The sequence below is a fragment of the Saccopteryx bilineata genome, chromosome 6 (assembly GCF_036850765.1).
Source record: "Saccopteryx bilineata isolate mSacBil1 chromosome 6, mSacBil1_pri_phased_curated, whole genome shotgun sequence".
Lineage (NCBI taxonomy): Eukaryota > Metazoa > Chordata > Mammalia > Chiroptera > Emballonuridae > Saccopteryx > Saccopteryx bilineata.
In genome coordinates, this window is record NC_089495.1 from 204,488,236 (window position 1) to 204,511,374 (window position 23,139).

A 23,139-nucleotide genomic window follows, 5' to 3' on the forward strand; every position below is an offset into this window, starting at 1 on the left:
GGACTTCTCTGAGGAGGCGACATTGGAATGAAATTCTTAGTTTTTGGAAAGGAGAGATCCTGGACTCAAGGAGTTCTCAGACTGTGAGGCAGACAGATTTCCCCACTTGGTATGGTTCCACAGGCACCGTGGCAGGGGCCCCTGGAGGTGTGGGGACACTTTTCTCCTTCCCCTTGTCTTTGCCCTGAGTGCCTCTGTCCAAGGAACCCTTAGGGTAGGGCTTCTCAAAGATGCTCGTCTAAGCCCCCGTCGTGTGACCTTACAGCAGCACCTTTCTGTTTTTCAACTCTCGACCCATTTGTCCTAATTTTTTCATTTTTATTTTTTTTAATTTTATTTTTTTAACAGGGACAGAAAGAAAGTCAGAGAGAGGGATAGACAGGGACAGACAGGACTGGAGAGAAATGAGAAGCATCAATCATCAGGGGTTTTTTTGTTGCGACACCTTAGTTGTTCATTGATTGCTTTTTCATATGTGCCTTGACCGCGGGCCTTCAGCAGACCGAGTAACCCCTTGCTCAAGCCAGCGACCTTGGGTCCAAGCTGGTGGGCTTTTTGCTCAAACCAGATGAGCCCATGCTCAAGCTGGTGACCTCAGGGTTTCGAACCTGGGTCACCCAGTCCGACGCTCTATCCACTGCGCCACCGCCTGGTCAGGCTGTCATAATTTTTTAAGTCAGCTAGTCGATGAGCGTCACCAGGGCGGGGCTGGGTCCACGTTGTTTATGGCTGTATTCCCCATGCCAGGCACACAGAGGATACACAAACTGGCACAGGAACAAACAGTAGATGGACGTAGGGATACTAAGAGTTAACATTTATTGAGTGCTTATTCTCATAGCAGCCCAGTTTACCACCATTGAAAACTGAGGCTGGGAGAAATCAAGGTGCTCCTATGAGGTCATTCAGTGGTAGAACCCCTCGGGAAGGGCACACTAAATGATGACCGACTGACTGATTAGGAGGAGGCGGAGCACTGTGGTGGGAAATGCTGTAGACTCCAGTCTGAGACATGCGTTTGGAGTATAGTTCGTTCGTTCATTCGCTTGTTTACTCAATAACCATTAAACCTCAGCCCCTGTGGTAGGTGCTGGGAGGTACAAGCAACCAGGCAATCATGATGACATCTGTAGTTAGAGCTGGGATGGGAAAGGCCCGGGGTTCTGTGGGCCACCACAGAAGTCCCTGAACCAAACAGAATGGTCAGGAAGCCTTTTTGAGTCAGGTGGGCCAGAAGCAGCAGGTTGGCATGGCCGGGCAGACTGCAGGGGGGGATGCTTTGAAGTGGGGGGTGGTGGCAATGGTTGCACAACTGATGTGGCACCAGCGCCTGACATTGAACACCGCCCCTTTGCAAGGCTCCGGGGCCTCCTCCCGGCCTTTGGTGGACATCCCTCTACGAGGCCTCCTCCCGGCCTTTGGTGGACATCCCTCTACGAGGCCTCCTCCCGGCCTTTGATGGACATCCCTCTACGAGGCCTCCTCCCGGCCTTTGGTGGACATCCCTCTACGAGGCCTCCTCCCGGCCTTTGATGGACATCCCTCTACGAGGCCTCCTCCCGGCTTTTGGTAGACATCCCTCTGTGAGGCTCTGGGGCCTCCTCCCGGCCTTTGGTGGACATCCCCCCACGAGGCTCCGGGGCCTCCTCCCGGCCTTTGGTGGACAGGCCTCTGTGAGTCTCCGGGGCCTCCTCCCGGCCTTTGGCGGACACCCCTCTGCGAGGCTCCGGGGCCTCCTCCCGGCCTTTGGTGGACATCCCTCTGCGAGGCTCTGGGGCCTCCTCCCGGCCTTTGGTGGACACACCTCTGCGAGTCTCCGGGGCCTCCTCCCGGCCTTTGGTGGACAGGCCTCTGTGAGTCTCCGGGGCTTCCTCCCGGCCTTTGGTGGACATCCCCCCGGGAGGCTCCAGGGCCTCCTCCCAGCCTTTGGTGGCCATCCCTCCGCGAGGCTCCGGGGCCTCCTCCCGGCCTCTGGCGGACATCCCCCCACAAGGCTCCGGGGCCTCCTCCCGGCCTCTGGTGGACATCCCCCCGCGAGGCTCCGGGGCCTCCTCCCGGCCTCTGGCGGACATCCCCCCATGAGGCTCCGGGGCCTCCTCCCGGCCTTTGGCGGACATCCCCCCGCGAGGCTCCGGGGCCTCCTCCCGGCCTTCGGTGGACATCCCCCCGCGAGGCTCCGGGGCCTCCTCCCGGCCTTCGGTGGACATCCCTCTGCGAGGCTCCGGGGCCTCCTCCCGGCCTTTGGTGGACATCCCTCTGCGAGGCTCCGGGGCCTCCTCCCGGCCTTTGGTGGACATCCCCCCGCGAGGCTCCGGGGCCTCCTCCCGGCCTTTGGTGGCCATCTCTCTGCGAGGCTCCGGGGCATCCTCCCGGCCTCTGGTGGACACCCCCCCGCGAGGCTCCGGGGCCTCCTCCCGGCCTTCGGTGGACATCCCCCGCGAGGCTCCGGGGCCTCCTCCCGGCCTTCGGTGGACATCCCCCCGCGAGGCTCTGGGGCCTCCTCCCGGCCTTCGGTGAACATCCCCCCGCGGGGCTCCGGGGCCTCCTCCCGGCCTTTGGTGGACATCCCCCCGCGGGGCTCCGGGGCCTCCTCCCGGCCTTTGGTGGACATCCCCCCGCGGGGCTCCGGGGCCTCCTCCCGGCCTTTGGCGGACACCCCTCCGCGGGGCTCCGGGGCCTCCTCCCGGCCTCTGGCGGACATCCCCCCACAAGGCTCCGGGGCCTCCTCCCGGCCTCTGGTGGACATCCCCCCGCGAGGCTCCGGGGCCTCCTCCCGGCCTCTGGCGGACATCCCCCCACGAGGCTCCGGGGCCTCCTCCCGGCCTTTGGCGGACATCCCCCCGCGAGGCTCCGGGGCCTCCTCCCGGCCTTCGGTGGACATCCCCCCGCGAGGCTCCGGGGCATCCTCCCGGCCTCTGGTGGACACCCCCCCGCGAGGCTCCGGGGCCTCCTCCCGGCCTTTGGTGGACATCCCTCTGCGAGGCTCCGGGGCCTCCTCCCGGCCTTTGGTGGACATCCCCCCGCGAGGCTCCGGGGCCTCCTCCCGGCCTTTGGTGGCCATCTCTCTGCGAGGCTCCGGGGCATCCTCCCGGCCTCTGGTGGACACCCCCCCGCGAGGCTCCGGGGCCTCCTCCCGGCCTTCGGTGGACATCCCCCCGCGAGGCTCCGGGGCCTCCTCCCGGCCTTCGGTGGACATCCCCCCGCGAGGCTCCGGGGCCTCCTCCCGGCCTTTGGTGGCCATCTCTCTGCGAGGCTCCGGGGCCTCCTCCCGGCCTCTGGTGGACACCCCCCCGCGAGGCTCCGGGGCCTCCTCCCGGCCTTCGGTGGACATCCCCCGCGAGGCTCCGGGGCCTCCTCCCGGCCTTCGGTGGACATCCCCCCGCGAGGCTCTGGGGCCTCCTCCCGGCCTTTGGTGGCCATCTCTCTGCGAGGCTCCGGGGCATCCTCCCGGCCTCTGGTGGACACCCCCCCGCGAGGCTCCGGGGCCTCCTCCCGGCCTTCGGTGGACATCCCCCGCGAGGCTCCGGGGCCTCCTCCCGGCCTTCGGTGGACATCCCCCCGCGGGGCTCCGGGGCCTCCTCCCGGCCCTTGGTGGACATCCCCCCGCGGGGCTCCGGGGCCTCCTCCCGGCCTTTGGTGGACATCCCCCCCGCGGGGCTCCGGGGCCTCCTCCCGGCCTTTGGTGGACATCCCCCCGCGGGGCTCCGGGGCCTCCTCCCGGCCTTTGGCGGACACCCCTCTGCGAGGCTCCGGAGCCTCCTCCCGGCCTTTGGCAGACACCCCTCTGCGAGGCTCCAGGGCCTCCTCCCGGCCTTTGGCGGACACCCCTCTGCGAGACTCCGGGGCCTCCTCCCGGCCTTTGGTGGACATCCCTCTGCGAGGCTCCGGGGCCTCCTCCCGGCCTTTGGTGGACATCCCCCCGTGAGGCTCCGGGGCCTCCTCCCGGCCTTTGGTGGACACCCCTCTGCGAGGCTCCGGGGCCTCCTCCCGGCCTTTGGTGGACATCCCTCTGTGAGGCTCCGGGGCCTCCTCCCGGCCTTTGGTGGACATCCCCCCGCGAGGCTCCGGGGCCTCCTCCCGGCCTTTGGTGGACATCCCCCCGTGAGGCTCCGGGGCCTCCTCCCGGCCTTTGGTGGACACCCCTCTGCGAGGCTCCGGGGCCTCCTCCCGGCCTTTGGTGGACATCCCCCCGTGGGGCTCCGGGGCCTCCTCCCGGCCTTTGGTGGACATCCCCCCGCGGGGCTCCGGGGCCTCCTCCCGGCCTTTGGTGGACATCCCCCCGCGGGGCTCCGGGGCCTCCTCCCGGCCTTTGGTGGACATCCCTCTGCGAGGCTCCGGGGCCTCCTCCCGGCCTTTGGTGGACATCCCCCCGCGGGGCTCCGGGGCCTCCTCCCGGCCTTTGGCGGACACCCCTCTGCAAGTCTCCGGGGCCTCCTCCCGGCCTTTGGCGGACACCCCTCTGCGAGGCTCCAGGGCCTCCTCCCGGCCTTCGGTGGACATCCCCCCGCGAGGCTCCGGGGCCTCCTCCCGGCCTTCGGTGGACATCCCCCCGCGAGGCTCCGGGGCCTCCTCCCGGCCTTCGGTGGACATCCCCCCCGCGAGGCTCCGGGGCTTCCTCCTGGCCTTTGGCGGACAGGCCTCTGTGGGTATCTGAGTCGCTCTGCTCAACCCTAGGCCTGAAACCATCCCACCTAGGGCAGCGGGGGGTGGGGGACACCTCACCTTTGAGTTGCAGGCATTTCTACTGATCTGGGCCCACAGTCAGAGCTTAGTGAAAAATAGGTGATTTGGGCCAAACCAGACAAAGGCCAGGGTCCTGCTCTGCCTATGGCTCTGAGCCTGTTGGCGACTGTGGGACTCAGTTTACCCATCTGTAACAGGCAGTTTAAACTAGACAGACATTCCGCAGACCCTTCACCACTCACCTCTGTGATCCAGCATATTACTGTCAGTATCCTAAGCAGACACAAGCTCTGGGGCCCAGGACCCCAGCTTTGATCCCAGCCTCCCTTGGACACCTGGATTAAAGGTAAAAAAAAAATACAGCCAGAGGCTCCACTGACCTGTGATTAATGGGGTTTGAGACTGAGAAGAAACCTTTTGGCCAGTTTCTCAAATGGGAAGAAAGGAGGAACAGTTGCCCCCTTAAGATCACGATTGTCCACCTCACCCCCAATCTGAGCATTGTGAGAAACTTACCTCCTACCCAGCATGCTCTGGGGCAGGGCCTTCCTGCTAAAGCATGCCACTGATATGCACAGACCAGAGGTCCAAGAATCTGTTTCCACAGAAGTGGTCAGGGGTTGTAGCAGGCCGTCCTCACTCCTGGGGTCAGCCGCCCCTACCTGGGGCAGGAGGCTGAGATGTGTCTGGTGTGTGTGTGTGGGGGGGGGAGCCGACGCCCGGGAGGAGAAACCACGGCCTCTGACCTGCAAGCTCCGTACCCACAGACCCCTGGCCCGCTCTGGCTGCCCTCCATTGCTCCTTTCCTTTCTAATGTCTCAGTTTCTCCCCTATTTAAAACTCGCCAATGGCTTCCCATCACATCTAGAATGCAATCCAAAGTTTTCCCCGTTTACTGCCTTCCAGTCCCTTCCTCATTCACCTCCCTCTAGCCACACCTGCCGCCTTCCAGCTTCTGGAAAATGCCCGTCTCTTTCCTACCTCAGAGCCTTTGCACATGCTGCTGCCTTGGCCTGGAATGCTCTTTCCTCCTAACATAGCCTAGCTAGCTTCTTTTTATTTAAGTCACTACTCAAGTCTACCTCCTCGGAGGGCTCTTTCCCGATCCCCCTAAGAAAAGCACTGTTTTTTGCAGCTTCCTCTTTCCCATATGGCCCTTTCCCCAAGATATAATTATTGATAGTTAGTTTATTCAACAGCCTCCCTCTACCCCCGCCCCACCCATCAGTAAGCTCCAAGAGGGCAAGGACCTTGGGATCCCATGACTATCCCCCCCCAGCACCTGGGGCATAATGACTGCTCAAGAAATGTTTGTTGAATGAATAAAGCATGAACAGTATCAAAAAATGCTCATCCTCCTCCTCCTTGAATACTTTGCAGCCTCTGTGAAGGAGAAAAATGGCATTTATTGGAAGACCTGTTACATGCCAGGCTCCCTCACATAATGTATTCTGCCGAGCCTTTATAGCCATGGCGCTCTGTCCCTTGTGCAGATGAGGCAGTTGGGGTTCAGTGACCGGCCTGAGGCCACACAGCAAAGGGTGGGCTGATGGGCTCATTTAGGTGGGAGGCAGCCATTGGGTATGAAGAGCCTGAAGAATCCCATGGCAAATAGTGGTCAGGATGGAATCCCAAGTCTGTCTGACTCCACCCAAAGCCTCTAGTCTTTTCACTGTATCACAGCTTCTGCCAGGCCAGAAGTCCGCCCCGGGATCGACAACCAGGTTTTTGATTCTGTAAGGCAGGGTAAGACCCAGATTCCATGCAGAGGTGGTCTAGCTTTATGGTTATTCAACTGTTTCTTGGAACTGGATAGAGAGATCGATGCTCCAATGGGATCCCCCACCGCCTAGGCACCAGGGCCCGCTAGAGCACTGTGGCCTCGCAGGAAGGAAGTCAGCCGTGGGGGTGTCAAGGGGTATATTGGAAAAGTCAGCAGGGCAAGGGGGCTTCCAAATCAGGCAGGAGCCCCCGCGCCCCTGGAGTCGGGTGGCCCTTTGGTAGTGCCGTCCCCTCTCTGAGCCCCAGGGGTCATCTCTGAAACAATAGGCATGCCAGCTTGGAATCAAAAAGAGCTCTTAGGAAGAAAAAGAGGAAACATGATGGGAATTGTTGGTGTATATAAAGCAACATGGAAATGTAAATTATCTAAAAATAAGTCTATGTGAAATGCAGAGAGAAGTTGGGACTTGGATGACCTCTTGGGTTATTTCAGCATTTATTGGCACCTACTGTGTGCCAGGTGGTAGGCTAGGGCCTGGGGTATAGGGATGAGTCAGACATGGGCCCTTCACTCCCTATCTACTGGGGGAAGGGAACTGGAATTCCTCCCAGCAAGATGGTAGGGCGAGACTTCTTGTAGGATGTGGTAGCAAGAGCCAGATAGACCTATGAGCTGAAACCTTTCCTTCCTTCCCACATGACCTTGAGCAGGTCAAGCCACCTCTCTAAGCCCCCAGGCCTCCAACCTGTAAAAATGGCCAGGTTCCCTTTGCCTCTCAGGGCTGCCAGGACATGGCACGTGGTAGATACCAGAGTGGAGTACCTTGGGATGAGGGTACTTAGTACTTCTAGGCAGAAAATGGTCCTGCATTGGCCAAAATCTGGGCCTCAGGCTGGGCTGGTGACTTACAGGGGAGGCCTGGGGATGTGTGGGCTAAACCCCAGGGAACAGCACAGAAAGAGACACAGCAATTCTTTGAGACCTGTTAAGAAAGGAGGACAGAAATTCAGGAGAACTGGCCTGTGCCTTTATTTATGTTGGTAATTTTGTTAAGGGGGAGGGGGCTGGCTTTACTCTAGCTCAGCCCTGCCCAGGGAGGAGGGAGATGGTAGGCCACCTGAGTTTATTAAGCTAGAGATTCTGGGCCAAGGTGCACCCACGAAGATGGTATTTCAGGCTGAATTTATGGGTGTGTTGAGTGTTGCCTGAAGCCTTGGTAGGGCTGGCCTGAATGAGGCCATGGGCCAATGCTGACGATGACTTCCTTGGGGCCTGGGGCTGTCCCAGGGCAGTGAGGCTGGTAGAAGCAAGGCTGGCTAAACTTTGGGGAATATGGGATGAGGCTGAGGGGAGGAAGTTGGGGGGTCTTAAGGTGGCAGTTAGGGGTTCCCCAAGGGAACATTGCTCTTCTGGCCCTGGGCTCGCATTAGAGAGGTCAGGCTAGTTGCCAAGAGGGGCCCTGCCCTGTACCGCCAGCGCTGACTAAAAACCGGGCGGGGTAGCCTGGCGAAGCAGGGACTCTAGTGGCCGGGCGGGGTCTGTGCCCTACTACCTGTGAGACCGCCAGGTCCAGGAGGAGACGGCCTGGGAAGCTTGGGCCAGGCCCGGCCAGAGGGAACTCAGTCTCAGGGCTGAGCACTGCGCGCCTGCGGCTCCGGCCCTCCCAGGGGCTGCGGGCGCGGAAGCCCCCACGCCCCCAGGGGCCGGGCTGGGGCGGAGGCTGGGCCCCGCGGGCGGGCGCGGGAGGGGGGGGGGCACGGCGGCGAAGGCTGCGACGCTCTAACAGGTGGGATCCCGCGGCGTGGTGGAGGCGGGCGCGGGAGGAGGAGGAGGAGGAGGAAGAGCAGCGGCAGCGGGAGCCTGAGCGAGAGCAGGATGAACCGCGCGAGCTGACAGCCGCCGCCGCTGCCGCTGCCGCCGCCGCCTGCGCCCAGGCTCGGTCTCGCTCCCCGCGCCCGGGGCCGCTCCCCGCCTCCCGCCTCCCCCGGCCGCCCGCGGGGCGGCCCGCCCCCTCTGCACCTCCGGGCCCGGAGCTGCCTCCATCGCTCCTGCATCCCGGCCGGGGGGAGGAGGAGGCGGAGCAGGAGGCGAGCCGGAGCCGCCGCCGCCAACGCCGCCGCCGCCGCCGCCGCCCGAGCAGGACAGAGCGCGCCGCAGCCCCGTGCGTCTGGCCGCCGCCCGTGCCCATCAAGCAGCTGCTCCGGAGCCACACCGTGGGACAGCCCGGGCCGCGGCGCGCCCCGGCCCGGCCCAGCCCAGCCCAGCCCAGTCCCAGCACCGGGCGGCCGGGTGGCCGGCCCGCCCCCGAGGGCGCCGGGCGCGGCGGGAGGATGCCGAAGCCGACGCTGCTGCTGCGCGGGGGCTGGGAGCGCGAGCGCAGTCCCGGGGACTCGGAGCTGGGCCGCCAGTTCCGGGACTGGTGCTTGCGCACCTACGGCGACTCGGCCAAAACCAAGACGGTGACACGCAGCAAATACCAGCGGATCGCCGAGGTCCTGCAGGGCGGCGGCGGGACCGGCGCGGGCAGCGGCCCGGCGGCCGGCGAAAAAGGCAAGTTCCAGTTCTGGGTGCGCTCCAAGGGCTTCCGCCTGGGCAGCGGCCGGGAACCCAAGATGGGCCAAGTGGTGTATGTGCCGGTCAAGACGGGCTCGGTGAGTGCGCGCGCGGCGGCCGCGGGCCGGTCCCGCCGCGGGGTTCGGGGCGGGCGGGGGCGGGGTGGGGGTGTGGATGTGTGTCCGAACCTGTGTCCCTGAGGCTGTCCGTGGGTTTGGCCCGCCCTAGGCGCACGCGACCCTGCTCACCCGCCCGCCCCAGCCCGCTCAGGCAGCGCTCCGGGTTCGGGGCGTCCCTGCCCCCCTCTGCGCCGCTGCCCTGGCCGTGGCCGTGCGGGGCGGGCTGTCCCGGGCTTCTCACCCCAGCATGTTCCGTCCTCCTGTCCCCTCCCCCAGCCAGCAGGCGGCTTCTCTGGAGCCTGAACCTCCCCCCCCCGCCCCGCTCGCCCAGGGGCTGCCTGTCCCGGGCGCCTCGCGCTCCCGCCCCCGGGCCGGCTGGGCGGTGTGTGTGTGTGTGTGTGTGTGCGCGCGCGCGTGTGTGTGCGGAGGGTGGTACCGCGGGCGGGGGGCAGGGGCCGCTACGGGACGGGGAGTCCACTCGCCTTTCCAGTGCCCGGGGAGGGGGCCCGCCAGGGCACTGTCTTTCCGACCCCACCCGGGGCTGGCCCAGGGAGGGGCAGCCCGAGCCGCAGCCTGGCGCAGGAGCAGCCTCCCCCGGGTGGGTGGGGCGCCCCCTCCGCCCCCTGGGCCCCTAGCTCCCTCCTCCCTGGGACGGGGGCGGCCTGACCTATCCATCCCTTCCCCTCCCCCGTCCCCGGGGCCAGCCCGGTCCGGGCGGGGTGGCGTGGGGGAGGGGGCGGGGAACCGCAGCCGCCGGGAGGGAGGAGGCGGGCGGCTGGGCGGGGGCGTCCCCTCCGGCCCGGGGCGCCCTGGAGAGGGCGTGCGGCGCGGGCCCCGCGGCTCCCCCGCCGGGACCTCATTGTTCTGCAGCGGGTGGGGGCTGGGGGGGGACGACTGCTCCCGGGGCGCTGCTGAGCTTTGAACTTTAAGTCGCGGAGACCCTCCATTAGTGCGTTCAGCCCCCGGCCCGGCCGGGCCCGGCCGGCCTCTCTCCCTGCCCCCCTCACTCCCTGCCTGGCCTCGCCCGGCCCGAGCGAGCGAACGGGGCCGCCCCGCGCCGGCCTCCCTCCCTCGCTTGTTCTCCCGATCCCCCCTCCGCGCTCCTCCCCCGTCCGGCCCGCCGCCCCGCGCCTAGCCCGGTACCCGGCCGGAGCGGGCTCTTCACACACAATTGATTTGGTCGTTACGAAAAGTGCACTTGTCCCCTCCCCCTCCCCCTCCGGCGGCCGCCCGGGCCCGGCCCGCGGGGTGAGGGGGCCTCGAGGGAGGGAGACGGGAGCTAGGGAGAGGATCCGGAGGCGCCTCTCCCCCCACCCCGCGCCCAGGGGACGGGGCTGCAGGCCGCGGGGAGTGGGGAGCCGTGAGCGCGGAGGGCGGGCGGCCCATCTGCGAGGAGCGCTGATAACCGCGCCGCTGCCGCTGCGGCCGCCAGCAACCCATCTGCGCCGCTGCCGCCTCGGGCCGGACCCAGAGCAGTGGGCCGGGCCGAAGGTCTCACTGGGGCCCGATTGTCGAAGGGAAAGGCTGGGGCAGTGTCCCACCCCGCGAGAGTCAGGGACCGGGACCCCCCCCCCCCCACACACACACACACCTAAATCAGTGCTCTCTTTCAAACCCGGGGAGCCTGGGTCATTGCCTGCCCCCTGATCGAGTCAGGGACCCGCCTCCCCCAGCCTAATTCTGTGTCCGCTTTCCCACACGGGGAGTATGGGTCATTGCCTGTCCCCAGTCTAGGTCAACTCTCCTTGCCCTGCTAGTTCTTACTCCTCTCTGTTCTCTCCCATCTTGGACTGGTGTCCCCAGCCTAAGTGTGGTTTTTGGAGGTCAGTGACCCACCAGATGGTTGGCTGGGTCTGTGCCCCCTCCCCTGAGTCATTGCCCTGAGCCATCCAGGCTTCCCAGCTCATTGATGCCCCCCTACCCACTGCTTCAGGGTTATCCCTCCCTAAAGAGCTAGGAGTCTTGACTCAATCTCCTTCTTAGTCTGAGGCAGGAGCCCATATTGTACCCACTCCTGGAGTTGAGGGTAGGTGACCCTCAGCCTTGGCAGCTGACTCACTGGTCCTCTGTGTGGGTTGACCTCTCCTCCAGGGAGTGGGCTTCATGGTGTGGTCCCCCTAACCCCTTAGCCACACAGCGGTCAAGGCAGAGCAAGAACACACATGCCCATCCAGGCCACATGCAGAAATTGGGTGCTGAGTCTGGGCCCCAGGTCCTGCCATGCCAGCCCAGCCAGCTCTCCTTTGTAACCTTCAGGAGGTCCACACTGACCCACCCTGGCAGCAGGGGCCTCCCAAGCCTCTCCCCTGGCTCCCAGACCAATAATAAGCCTTCCCCAAGGGACCACCTGCCTGGGAGTCAGAGAAAGGGGACCTCGGCCTCCCTGTCCGGGCTGCCAGCAGGACCACAAACACAACAGACCTGCCCTCCTGTGACAGCCTGCCCCTGGAGCTCCCCAGGTCCACCTGCTGGTCCCCAGAGAGCCTGTTAGTTACCTGCCACTTGCCCAGCCAGCCGGAGCCAGCTACAGAAGACCCCCCCCCATCTCCAAGCACCTTCCTGGGGCTCAGTTATTATTTTTACAGATCCATTTTCCTTTTCACTGATCTAAGAGAAGAGAATCCTGCTGGGGATTCAGGGGCAGCCAAGGCCTCTTCCTGGGAGGAGCTGAAGGGGACTTTCTTGAAAAGGTGCAAAGGACATCCCCCACCTTTGCTGGTCTGTGCACTCAACGTACACAGACACATACACAAGTTGTGGTTGCCTCTGGTGGCAGGTGGGAGAGCTCCTGTAGTTTTGTCCTGGGTGGGTCTTATGAAGGTCATTGGGCCGTAAACCTTTGGCTGAGGCATTTGTGTAGCACCCACAGGTCTTGTGAGGGGGCACCGGGGCATTGGAATGGGTTGGACTCTGGCTGGGGGGGAGTGAGCGAGTGGGCCTAACTGAGGATGTGATCAAGAAGCCAGGCTGATAAATTTCAGGAAAGAGAGGGTGCTGGTGCACGAGGGCCCCCTGCATGGGCTCAGGTCGCCAGAGTGGCCGTGGTGTGTCCTTTCTGTTCCATGTTGCTGCCCCCGCCCTGGCCCCCTTTCCTCCTCCCACAGCCATATGTGGTGCTGTGGTTGGGGGCCCTTCCCTGAGTCCCCGGCCAGCAGCGGGTCGATGATCTGACACCACTTGTCCTGTCCCATCTGGCCCTGAGCTTTTCTGGGTGTGTGTGACAAAGGCTTAATCTGTCCGGACTGGCCGAGGGCTGAGAGGAGGGCAAGGGGAATTACACTCTGCCTGGGCCTCCTGCAGCTGGGGCCCGGGTGGGGGGTGGGGCAGGGCGGGGGTCGAGCAGAAGCCTGGGGGTGGGGGCAGAGGCAAGTTGGTCTTCAGTTTGCAGGTTGTCACAGGAAATAGAAGTGGAGGTGGAGGGCTGAGGGGAGGAGGGTGGAGTCCTCAGCGCTGGGCACTGGGTGCTCATGGGGATAAGATCTTTTGATGACAAGAGCCAGCCGGGCCTCCTGGCTGCGCAAAGCCTGGGTAGGACTTATTATTTCTTGTGTTTGGGCTGCTCTGCCTCCCTGGCCTGCCAAACCGGGGACGCAAACCCCTTGGAGGCAAGACCCTGTGAGTCTGTTTCAGTGTCAGCCACAAAGTGACCCAGCCCCTTTCCTTTTCCTCTGGTGGCTCAGAATGGGACTATCTTCAGGGCCTGTGGGGGCCACAGGTTAGGTTTGGAGGTGGGCCCTGGGCTGTCTTGTCAACTCCTTAGACCACAGAGCCCCAGGGCTTCTTGGGGAAAGATGTTCTCAGCCCAACTCGACCATCTTCCAGATGGGAACACTGAGGCCCCAAGAGAGGAAGTTTGTGTGGGTAGGGAGGCAGGACTGGAACTTCTCCGTGATCCAATCCCGTGCCGCCGGGGACCCCCCATTAGAGCCCCATTCCCTGAGGGGCAACGCCGGCTTGCCAAACTGCACTCTCAACACCGGGCTCTCTGGTAAGCTGGACCCCAGGTGTTGTGCTGGCCAAATTGACTAATGGTGGTCTTTTCCCAGGCTGCAGACAACGTTCATTTAGTGGAGAGCGTTTTCACAGTCTTCGGCCCTTCTCCCCAGAGCTTTTGTGCAAACCTTTGGCACCTGCGGCCGTTGGTCTGGGCGGGAAACGGCCTCTGACTTAGCGCCGTGTAGGATAGGCTGTGACCTTCGGCTAAGTACCTTCGTATTTCCTGCTTTTCTTCAAATTGTCACCACAGTGACCCTTTTTGAGTTACTGCTCGGGTGCCTCTCACTGTGCTGAGAGCCACCGGGACCCAGGGGCTCACCAAGTGCTCACAGCAACCTAGGGCGGTGCTGTTATTATTATCGCCATCCGTCAGATGAGTAAACTGAGGCTTAGGGAGGCTCAGAGCTTCCCGAAGGCCACTGCTGATAGGGTCAGGCCCTGAGCTGGGGTGCCGTCTGCACACCTGTCCCTGCTGACCCCGGTCTAAGGTGTCTTGCGGCCTGACCCAGTTTGAAAGCCTAGGCCCTTCGTGACAAGTGTTCAGTCCGTTACACCTTAATCTGAATTAGTTTAGAAGAACACACCCCACTCCCCCAACATGTCTGTAATCAGAGGCTGGTGCTTGAAGCAGGATTGGCTCTGTGTGAGGTGTCTGAGGGCCTTCCTGGGATTCACTCGGGTGGATAAGGGGTAAGAAGGGAATAGGCCTCTGTTGTCATGGGTCCTGGGGGACTTTGGGGAGAAGGTTGACAATGGCATCTGGCGCAGGCCCCATTTGGATTTCTGAAGGCAGAAGTGGGCTATTTTGTTAATTAAGCCTCCATAAATCTGGTGAATGTGGTCTTGGGGACTCGGGAGGAGGGACTGTATTTTGGAGCCTGGGTGATGTTGGAGGGATTGGGTTCTGTCTTTCTGGGACTTCCGTTCTCCGTCCTCGGTTGCTGTCTGCTGGGGTGGGGGAGGTAGAGACAGCCTGCTCCCTTTTTTGGGTCAGACCAGGCCTGGGCATCCTCTCCACATGGACCTGACAGGCTGCTGTGCGTCCCTCCATGTTTGGGAGTCAGGAAAAACCTATCTGGGGTCCTAAAAATGCTTCCGGGAGGGCTGAGGGGCCAGAGCCTGTCGCTTGGGCTGCCCAGGGACAAAGTGACCCGGCCTCAGGCAAAGCTAGGCTTCTGCAAGCCAGCTTGTCCCTCAGAAGTGGTGAGATCAAGCACTGTGCACATGCGCGCGAACTCAAGTGTGGTAGAGCAAGTGTGCACGTGAACGCTGAGTGCATGTGTGTGTGCGGCCAGAAGTGTGACTGTGGGCGTGAGTGTGCGTGTGCCTGTCCGTGTGCAGGCTGGGGATGCTGTGTGCCCCGGGCAGTGTGTGTGTGTGTGTGTGTGTGTGTGTGTGTGTACAGGTGGAGGGGAGGCTGCATGCTTGTGACCGTGTGCGGTTGTGAGTGTCGGTGTAGGCAGATGTGCAAGCACCGGGGTGTGGGCATCGGCAGACCACAAGTGTGACGGTGTGTGCACGCACACATGTTCAGGACCCTATTGAGAGCCCCCCTTCAGTCTGGTGGTTCCAGGAGGGTCCTGCCATTCCTTGTCACCGAGCCAGCCTGAGTGGGGTCCCCAGCCTGTGCTGCCCCGGGGCCTCCGCGGCTGTTGGAGCCGAGTGTGCGGCACAGGGAGTGGACAGAAGAGGTAGTGTCGTGTTCCTGACCCCATGACCGTGACCAAGGATTTGCCTGTTTCCATCCTTCTCCCTCCTCCTCCCCTCCTCTCTGCCCTACAGGGCAGCAGGGAAACGCTTGTGACCTTTGCCATGGTGGCACTTAGTAAGCCCAGAGCCAGGCACCGTGAGGGGTGGGCTGGGTCGCTCTGGGAAAGAGGGCTCTGAACTTGAAAAGAGAGCTCCAGGGCCTATGTACGGGATCCCAACTCAGCGACTTCCTTGCATGTTACCTGGGTAAGTAGTAGTAGCCTGCTTGACCTCTCCAAATCTCAGTTCCCTCATCTGGAAAACGGGCTCCAAGGCCCCACTTCCAGGAGGCTTGGCAGACTGGGAAAGGCTTCGCTGTCCTTTGAGGAGGTCACCCTGCTAACTGGCATCAGAGCAGGCCTGGCTTCTGGACCCCGAAGCAGGAGAGGGAGCAGAAGGAAGCGGAGCGAAGGCCCGCCAAGGCAGGCTGCTTATTAGAACAAGGACTCCTGAACCTGCTTCCGACCCTGGCCCAGCCTGACGTAGAGGGGAGGTGAAGGGCTTGGGGGGTTCAAGCCGCAGGGCCCCGGTTTTTTCAATTTCAGCTTTGCCCTTTCACTAATTTGACCTTAGTCTTTTCATCTGTAAAATGGAGCTGATAATCCTCCCTCTGTCAGAGGACAGCGGGGAAGGTCTGGTGTGAACATGAATGCGTTCATGCATGGAGAGCCTGAAGCATGTAGCAAGTCCTCGGGGATGTTAGTTGCTCCGGGATCTCATTAAGCCTCACTTTTCTCATCTGGAAAACGGGCATGGTGATGAACGAGATCACGGATATTAAATAGGACAGTGGGAATAAAGGACCCTATGAAGTTCTTGGCACGGATTAGGTGGGCAGCAGTGATTAGTTCCCCGGAGATTGTGTCTTGGTCATTTCTCTACCTCCAGTGCCACGGGGGAGCCTGTTGAACGTTGTCCTGCATTGCACAGATCACCAGACAGGTCTTGGTGAGGAACACAGGTTCGGCATACGCCCCCAGAGCTGGGGCATGAAGCCTCGGCGTCTGTCTCCGCCCTTGCTGGCTCCTGCCCTGCGCTGAGCCTCAGTTTCCCTAGTTATTGCACAAGGGAGTCTCTGTGGTTCCTTCTAACTCTCTGAATCCCTTCCTGGTGTTGAGGGTGCCAGGCTTTAGAAGTCAGGGTGCTGGGGGGGGGGTTACCAAGGTCTGCAGTCACTTACCAGGCAGAAAGGTAGAGGAATGAACCTCCCAGAGGCTTCTCTCCCACCCCCCCCACCCCGCCCCATTCTCACTCCTGCCCCAGTGTCTACCTGGAAACCTGAGTTCTGGATGGTGGGACCTTGCAGAGAACACGGTGAGGCCGGGGTAGTGATAATCGTCCTTGGGCTGGGGTCTGAGCACGTCTCCCATGTGTTTAAGCCCCTGCCACGTGCCGGGCACCTTATTTCATCGACTCTGCCCCTGGATTCTGTGAAGTAGGCGGGAACCTCCCCGAGGCCCATAGGAAGTCAGTCAGAGGCAGGGCGTGGGTTCCACGGCTGTGGGACCCTCTATGCCCCCGGGGGTGTGGAGGCGGGGTCCGCAGGTGCCGCAGCCCACCTCCCCACCCCAGGCTCGCGATGGCCCCTCCTGCGAGGGCACCGGACAAAAGCTGCTCAGAGCTCACGGCAGCCCTGCTGCTGGCCCAGACCCAGCCTGGTTGGAGACAGATGCCACCCCTCCCCTCCCCCCTTCCTTTCTCATCTCAGCTGCAGCCTGGGCAGGCTGTGGGGGCTGGGGGGGTAGTGGGAGGGGCCGTGGGAGAGGGGAATTGGAAGCCTGGGCCTGTCCTCTCCCCACAAGGTCATCGGCGCCCCTCAGCATCCGGTTTTCTTGGCCACCCTGGGCCATGGGGCTTCTCAGCTGCAGATGGGGAAACTGAGGCTCAGAGTGAAGAGCACTCGCTCAAGGTCCCACAGAGCACCGGTGCTGGGCATGTGCCCGTCTGTTCCCAAGCCTGGGGGGTCACTCATTCATTCACCTGAGCACTTATTTGCATCTTGCACTGCCCTCCTCATCATAGCGGCTCCGTCCTTGCCTTGCGGCCTGCCGTGCTGGGAGCCGTTTCTGACTTCGTTCTCTTGCCGGCTGCCCTCCCCATCCAACCATTTGCAAATCCTGTTGCTTCTCCCTTCTGAAGACGCCTCAGATTGTACCTCCCCACTGCTACCATTGCCGCCAGCCCTGTCCAAGCCTGGCGGTGACGCTTCCGCCTCCCCACTGGGCTCCTTGTGTCCACTCTGGGCCCCCTGTCACCTCCTCTGGCTCAACAGAGCCCAAGGAAGCTTTGCAAAAAGCAAATCAGATTCTTTCCCTCCTCTGCTAAGAAGCCTACAGGTCTCCTCTCTCACCCAGAGCAAGAGCCAGAGTCTTTCCCCGAAGTCGGCATGGGCCTGCAGGATCTGGCCCCTGCTGCCTGCTGTCCTGACCACCTCCCACTCTCCCCGCGCACAATCCAGCTCAGCCATGCTGGCCTCCTTGCTATCCTGCAAACCACCAAACACAGTCCTGCCCCAGGACCCTTGCACTGGCAATTCTCCTAGACCAGAACACTCTTCCCCCAGACCTCTACGTGGCTGGCTCCCTCTCCTCTTCTGGGTCTTTGCTCAAATGTTACTTCCTCCCTGATCACCATCTTTGGTCCCATAGACCTTCTCCCTCTAACTCTTTCTACTTAATTTTTTTCCTTTGTCCTTATCACTTCCTGACATCATATATATTATATACATATACACATATATAATATATATACATAGACACAGTGTATATATACACATACATATATATGCATATATAGGTATATGTGTATACATACATATTTATGTGTGTATACATATACATATACATATACATACACATACACATATATTTTTAACTAGTTCACGTGTCTAGTATATGCTTCTTTACAAGGCTGAACTCTACCAGGGCAGACCTGTCTGTTTTGTCCACTACAATTGCCCCAAGACCCAGAATAGCCCCTGTCCCGAGGGGCTCCCCCTAGGGAGGTGGGAGGGGACACCAGTGGCTGTTGATGTCTCAGAGCTGGAGTCTGAGAACCAGGCACTTCGTTCTGCACTCAGAGGGCCTCAGGAGCCCCAGGGCCCGGACCCTTCCATCTTCCTGCCCTAGGGTGTCTCTCCGTGGAGTCCTTGGAGAGGTGACATTTGAGCTGGACACCTGGAGGGGCGAAACACATTTTTCAGCAAGAGCAGAACAGGGGAAGCTCATTCCATGGCCTGGAAATGCGAACAGGGACCAGGAGGTGGGACAGGCCCAGGTTCAGGCGGGGTCAGCGTCCAGCCCGCGTGCGATGGTGACCGGGGCCCCCTTCCTAGAGAAGCCTGTTCTGCGGAACGTTGTCCAGGGGGTAGCGGCAGGGAACTGGGCTGAGCAGCTTGAGAACCGCTGTGGGGTCCAGTGGGGATGAGCTGGTGAGATGGGTTGAGGCCAGATGTAAAGAGAAAGATCTGGAAAAGCCGCTCAGAGGAGCTAGTGAGTCACCGAGGGTGTTTAAGTAGAGGAGAGGTAAGGTCAGGTCCGGGTTTTAGAAGGGACCCTCAAAATGCTCTGGCAAGAGGGAGATGTGTCCTGAGAAGGAGAGACAGGAGGCTGAGGAACAGGTGCAGGGAGGGACAGCCAGACTCGGAAGCTGGAGGCAGAGCGGGGACCCAGGTGCAGGTCTGGTGCTGGCCGCTTCCCTCGGGCCTTCCCAGGGTGCTCTCCCCGGGACGCCCCCGCTGCCTGCCTGCGCGGAGCCCCTCCACAGCCCCACGGAAAGGACAGTCCCACTGGTCAAACATTGCACACCATCCTGAGGCCCGGGACACACGGGGTGGGCTGGTTTCCTTGTAGGACAGACAGGAGGCAGAGTGGCTGGGACTGGGTTCCATGGGAACTGGGGGTGGGGGAAGCTCAGAGGTCCTGGCTGACCTTGTATTCCGAGGCGGAAAGAGGGACATTCAGGATACCCAGACGTGTAGGCAGATGAACAGATCTGGGCTAGAGGTAGAACCCAAGAGCCGCCTCCGGGCTGGTCGTGCCCGGCATGGGAGGGCCTGGCAGAGACCTGTTGACTCAGGCCTCGGGAGTCGCCATGTTCCTGGGGGGCCGCCTTCCCCTCCCCGGCTGGGAACTGTCCCCGCCCTGCCCTGCCTGGGACCTGATGCAGGCTCCTGGGAGGCCTCTGCCTGGGGGGGAATGACTCATCCTTTTCTCAGCATCCCAGGCGGAGGAAATGTTCAAGGAGACCTGCCCACCCACCCCCCCACTCCCCTGCCGGGTCCTGACTGGATCCTGGTGGGTTGAGAAAAATATGCTCAGGCCTTGAGCCTCCTCCGTCCGAGTGTCATGAGGACGCGTGTCCGAGAGGCCCCTGGTTTCCGCAGTCCTGCAGGGTCCTCGGCCGCCCTGGGGGGCCATTATGACCCCATTCTGCAGGTGAGCAGACCAGGGCACAGCCTCTGCGGGGCACCCAGCTAAGGAAACCTCAGTTTCTTCCTCTGAAAAATGGGTTTGATGGTCGTCCCGCCCTGCAGGGTTGTTGGGAAAACCGGAGGAGAGAATGGGGTGAGATGCTTCCATGGAGGGGGTGTCGTTTTCGTGGGGCCGTGGAGAGGGGCGCTGCCAGGCAGAGCAGCCATAGAGAAGGCAGGAGGGTATCGTGGCCAGCAACGGGCCTGTTGGAATCCCGGCCCTGCTCCCAGCTTCCGGTTCTGGGCCAGCGGCTTGTCCACTCCGATCCCCTGGCCCCTTCTGTATAAGTGGGTGATAATCCACACCCTATGGGCTGGTTGGGGAGGGGGCGCAGAACCAAGCTGGCCAGGCAGGCACAGAGTAGGGGCTGCTGCTCCATCTCGGGGTCTCTTGGAGGACCCCCTCCCCCAACCCACTGTGAAGATTCCCAAACTAGACGGCTGTTAGGCTACCAAGGGTGATTAGGAGACCCTGTGTAGGGTGGCAGGGAAGCCCCTGGCCAAGGTAGGAGGATGGGGGCGGCAGTTCAGAGAGCTCGGGCTGGGAAGCTCTGTGGGGATGGGGCCTTCCTGGAGGACCTGGAGGCTGGGACAGGAGCAGGCTGAGGGGCAAAGGGTTTTCTGTTGAGTGGGAGGCCCCTGCAGGCCAGCAGAGCAGTGGGCAGTGGGTCCAGGCTCTGCCATTTACTGATGTGAAATCCCGGCAAATTTTCCTCACTCTGAGCCTGTTTCCTGGTCTGTAAAATGGGGTTAGAATAGCCGTGGCTTCATTTGTATCCTCTTTCTACTCTGTATTCTACGTATATATACATTGTGTGTGTGTGTGTGTATAACTATAACCTATAGTATAGAAGCATCTATACCAGGCTGTGGACATAGTCAAGCCCTCGGTAAAAGGAAGCTACACTTAGGATTACGATCGTGATCGAGTCAATACCCGAGACTCTGGAATGAGGCCGTGTGGAGCAGGGCTGCTGAGTTGGGCTTTGGAGCTCAGCCCGGTCCCAGGTTTGAACTGAGCTCCACGACTCAACCAGCTGCGTGGCCTGGAAGCAAGTGGTCGTTCCTCCCTGAGCCTCAGTTTCTTCCTCCAGGAAATGGGCTCCGTAGGATTTCCTGTCACACAGAGTCGCTTTGCTACGTGGATGTGAGGAGAGACTCCACGTCAGTCTCTCAGCACGGGAAACAGGAGTGTCCTCTGCTTGTGCCTGTGCTGTGGCCAGTGGCATGAGACCCCGGGGTGTGGAGTCCGGGCAGGACCAGGTCACACCGGAGCAGAGAATTATTACAGAAGAGGCGGTGGACAGGAGTGGAAGAGGATGAGGAGGGGTGTGCGTAGGGAAACTGGAGGGGAGGGCTTCCAGGAGGAGGGTGGCCAGCTGGATCTGCTCCTGAGGATTGACAGACCCTCACCCCCACCCCAGATCAGGACGAGAGAAGGCCTTGGAAGCCCCACGGCAGAGGGAAGGTGGCTGAGCCAAAGCAGGTAGGAATAGAGGCCAGCAGCCCTGCTGGTCCAGTCAGAAGTTGGCTGTCCGGGAAGGAGGGCGAGAGGGGAGCTGGGCTTCAGGGTCCGGGCTAACCCGTTACGGGACTGGACTGCGAGTGGGCATGCTCCCTGGCGCCGGGAGCCCCGGGTTCCAATCCTGCCTCAACAACCAGCTGTGAGAAACCTTGGATGCATCTCAACGTCGCTGAGCCTCCATTTCCACACCCGTAAAGTGGGGAGAGTAACATCAGCTCTTTTCGGGTTGTTGTGGGGATGACTTGAGATACTCAAAGTACCCGACATGTCAGTGCCTGCGACCCAGCAACAGCCGCGTCCCTCGTGGCACAGCTAGCGCATATCTGTCGAATGCTTACGAAGAACCAAGCGCCCTGCTGAAATGAACGCTCTGTGCCCGGGACTGCCTGGGAGACTGCATGAGATCGTTCAGGCACGGTTACCTAGTTACCGTTAGGCGCCTCATCTTGCTGGTGAGGACGTTGAGACTCCGAAAGGTTAAGTGACACTCCCAAGGTCACACAGCCGGTATAAGAGCCAGAACAGGGACGGGAGCCCACGTAATAGGGAAGTGTCATACGCTCGGCTCCCTAAAAAAATTTTAGCCTCTTAAAAAAAATTTTTTTTTTCATTGATTTGAGAGAAAGAAAGGAAAGAGAGAAGCATCAACTCGTTGTTCCCACTTAGTTGTTCCGTTTAGTTGTGTACTCACTGATTGCTTCTCATGGGCACGCTGACCCGGGGATTAAACCCACACCCTCGGCGTGTGGGCAGGCAGGACGCTCTGTCTAATCTACTGAGCCACCCAGTTAGGACCCACCCCACCTCTTGGCAGCAAGGCTCAGGCCCTGGGGTCCCCTGTGGTATTATTACATGGGTTTGGACAGTGGCTCTTTTCCTGATGGGGAGCCCGGCGTGAGTGTGTCTGGCAGGTTGTGCGCATGCTAAGGCATGCTGCTCAGGCACAAGCAGGATCTGCTGGTGGGGATGACCCTCGGGGGTCCCTGAGGGGTTCTGTGAGTAAGGGAAGGCCAGGGAGCGTGGCATAGAGACCCACTGCCAACCAGTCAGCCAGCGTGCCCCAGTTCGGCTGAGGTGGGGCCGGAGGGCGCCTTGTGCCCACCTGCATGAGACAAGGCTCAGCCTTCCACGCAGGCCACAGCCGTCTGCCAGCAGACCCAGAAGGACTCGGGCGGTCAGTGCCCACTGTGGGAGACACCGATGGGGGTCAGGGCAGGGCGCGGTGCCACGGAAGCTGGGGAGGAGCTCGGGAGGGCACTTATGGAGAGGTGAGCCATGAAATGGGAGAAGAGAGTTTAGGGTCTCCCAAGAGGGTACAAGTGGCACTGTGGACAGAGGATGAGAAGTTTGTTTTCGGGGTAACACACGTGACTTAAAGCCACAACAACCACAAAATAGAAGCTCCAAGGGGGTGAGAGGGGCCCAGACCACCCCGTCACCCTCCACCTATTTCCCTGCCAGAGAGTTTCAGTCCTTCATGTGTCAGTCCCTCCCTGAGATACATGGCCCTGGAGCTGGGCTGCCTGGGTTTGAATCCCGAATCCTCCACATACTTGCTGTGTGACTCGCTCAACTCACACAATCTCTCTGCCTCCGTTTCTGCATTGAGAAAGCGGGGGTAATGGTAGGACCCGCTTCTCTGGATTGTTGTGAGCACCGAGGCTTCTATAAAGCCCAGAAGATGTTGTTGCTCTTACTGTTATTATTGTGGTGACGATTGTGCACGTGCCCAGATCCCCTTGTCGGTTCTGAAGCCCAGTCTTTGTGGCTTCTGCCCTTTGAGGCAGGAGGCAGAGTTCAGAGGTCAGCCTAGGGGTCAGCCCAATGGCCCTGCATCTTGAGACAGGCCCCCAGTGTGGAGGGGTTTTCTGTCATCAGCGGGGCCCCAGGAATCAATCACTGCCTCCTCGAGGGCTCAGGATGTGGGGACTCAACTTGCTGCCCCTCCCCTGTGCTGGGGACGGGTGGTGGTGGAAACGGGAGGGGCAAGGGAGCTACAGGGAGGGCTGTGGCCAGGCCCCAGAAGGTGGGATTTCAAGGCCTTCCTCCGCCACCTCCCGGCCCTCTGATTCTTGAAGCCCCCTCTGATTCTTAAAGCCGTTCCCAGCTCCTGGCCTCAGCTTCCTTATCAGGAAGGAGGTCTCAGGCCGCAGGGAGGGTCCCTGCCCTCAGAGGAGTCACAGTTGAATTGATGTGGTCACTGATCAGATCCCAGTTTGGGAGGTATTCAAAGATATCTGAGAAGCCTGACCTGTGGTGGCGCGGTGGATAAAGCGTCGACCTGGAAATGCTGAGGTCGCCGGTTCGAAACCCTGGGCTT

At 61.3% G+C, this 23,139-nt stretch overlaps 2 protein-coding genes across 2 annotated transcripts in view; one reads left to right on the forward strand and one right to left on the reverse strand.

The window, feature by feature from the left end:
- Window positions 1-1,544: 1,544 nt before the first annotated feature.
- On the reverse strand, window positions 1,545-8,594 carry LOC136309442 (collagen alpha-1(III) chain-like). Its single transcript, XM_066237581.1, has 4 exons — window positions 7,959-8,594; window positions 3,374-4,623; window positions 2,475-3,275; window positions 1,545-2,376 (listed from the first exon to the last, which is right to left on the reverse strand). The coding sequence occupies exons 1-4, from the start codon at window positions 8,592-8,594 to the stop codon at window positions 1,545-1,547; spliced, it is 3,519 nt and encodes a 1,172-aa protein (XP_066093678.1).
- NOL4L (nucleolar protein 4 like) overlaps window positions 8,398-23,139 on the forward strand; it is a 130,627-nt gene continuing 115,885 nt past the window's right edge. The window contains exon 1 of the mRNA XM_066234255.1: window positions 8,398-9,057. Coding sequence (XP_066090352.1) covers window positions 8,737-9,057 — 321 coding nt within the window. The 5' untranslated portion in view covers window positions 8,398-8,736. The remainder of the gene's footprint in view (window positions 9,058-23,139) is intronic.

Coding starts and splice junctions, on each gene's coding strand:
- LOC136309442 (XM_066237581.1), bottom strand. CDS start 8,594: ATGGGCACGGGCGGCGGCCAGACGCACGGGGCTGCGGCGCGCTCTGTC. Junction 4,624..7,958: donor TGGACCTGGCGGTCTCACAG/GTAGTAGGGCAC, acceptor TGTCCGCCAAAG/GCCAGGAGGAAGCCCCGGAG. Junction 2,377..2,474: donor CCAGAGCCTCGCGGGGGGAT/GTCCACCGAAGG, acceptor GGTGTCCACCAG/AGGCCGGGAGGATGCCCCGG.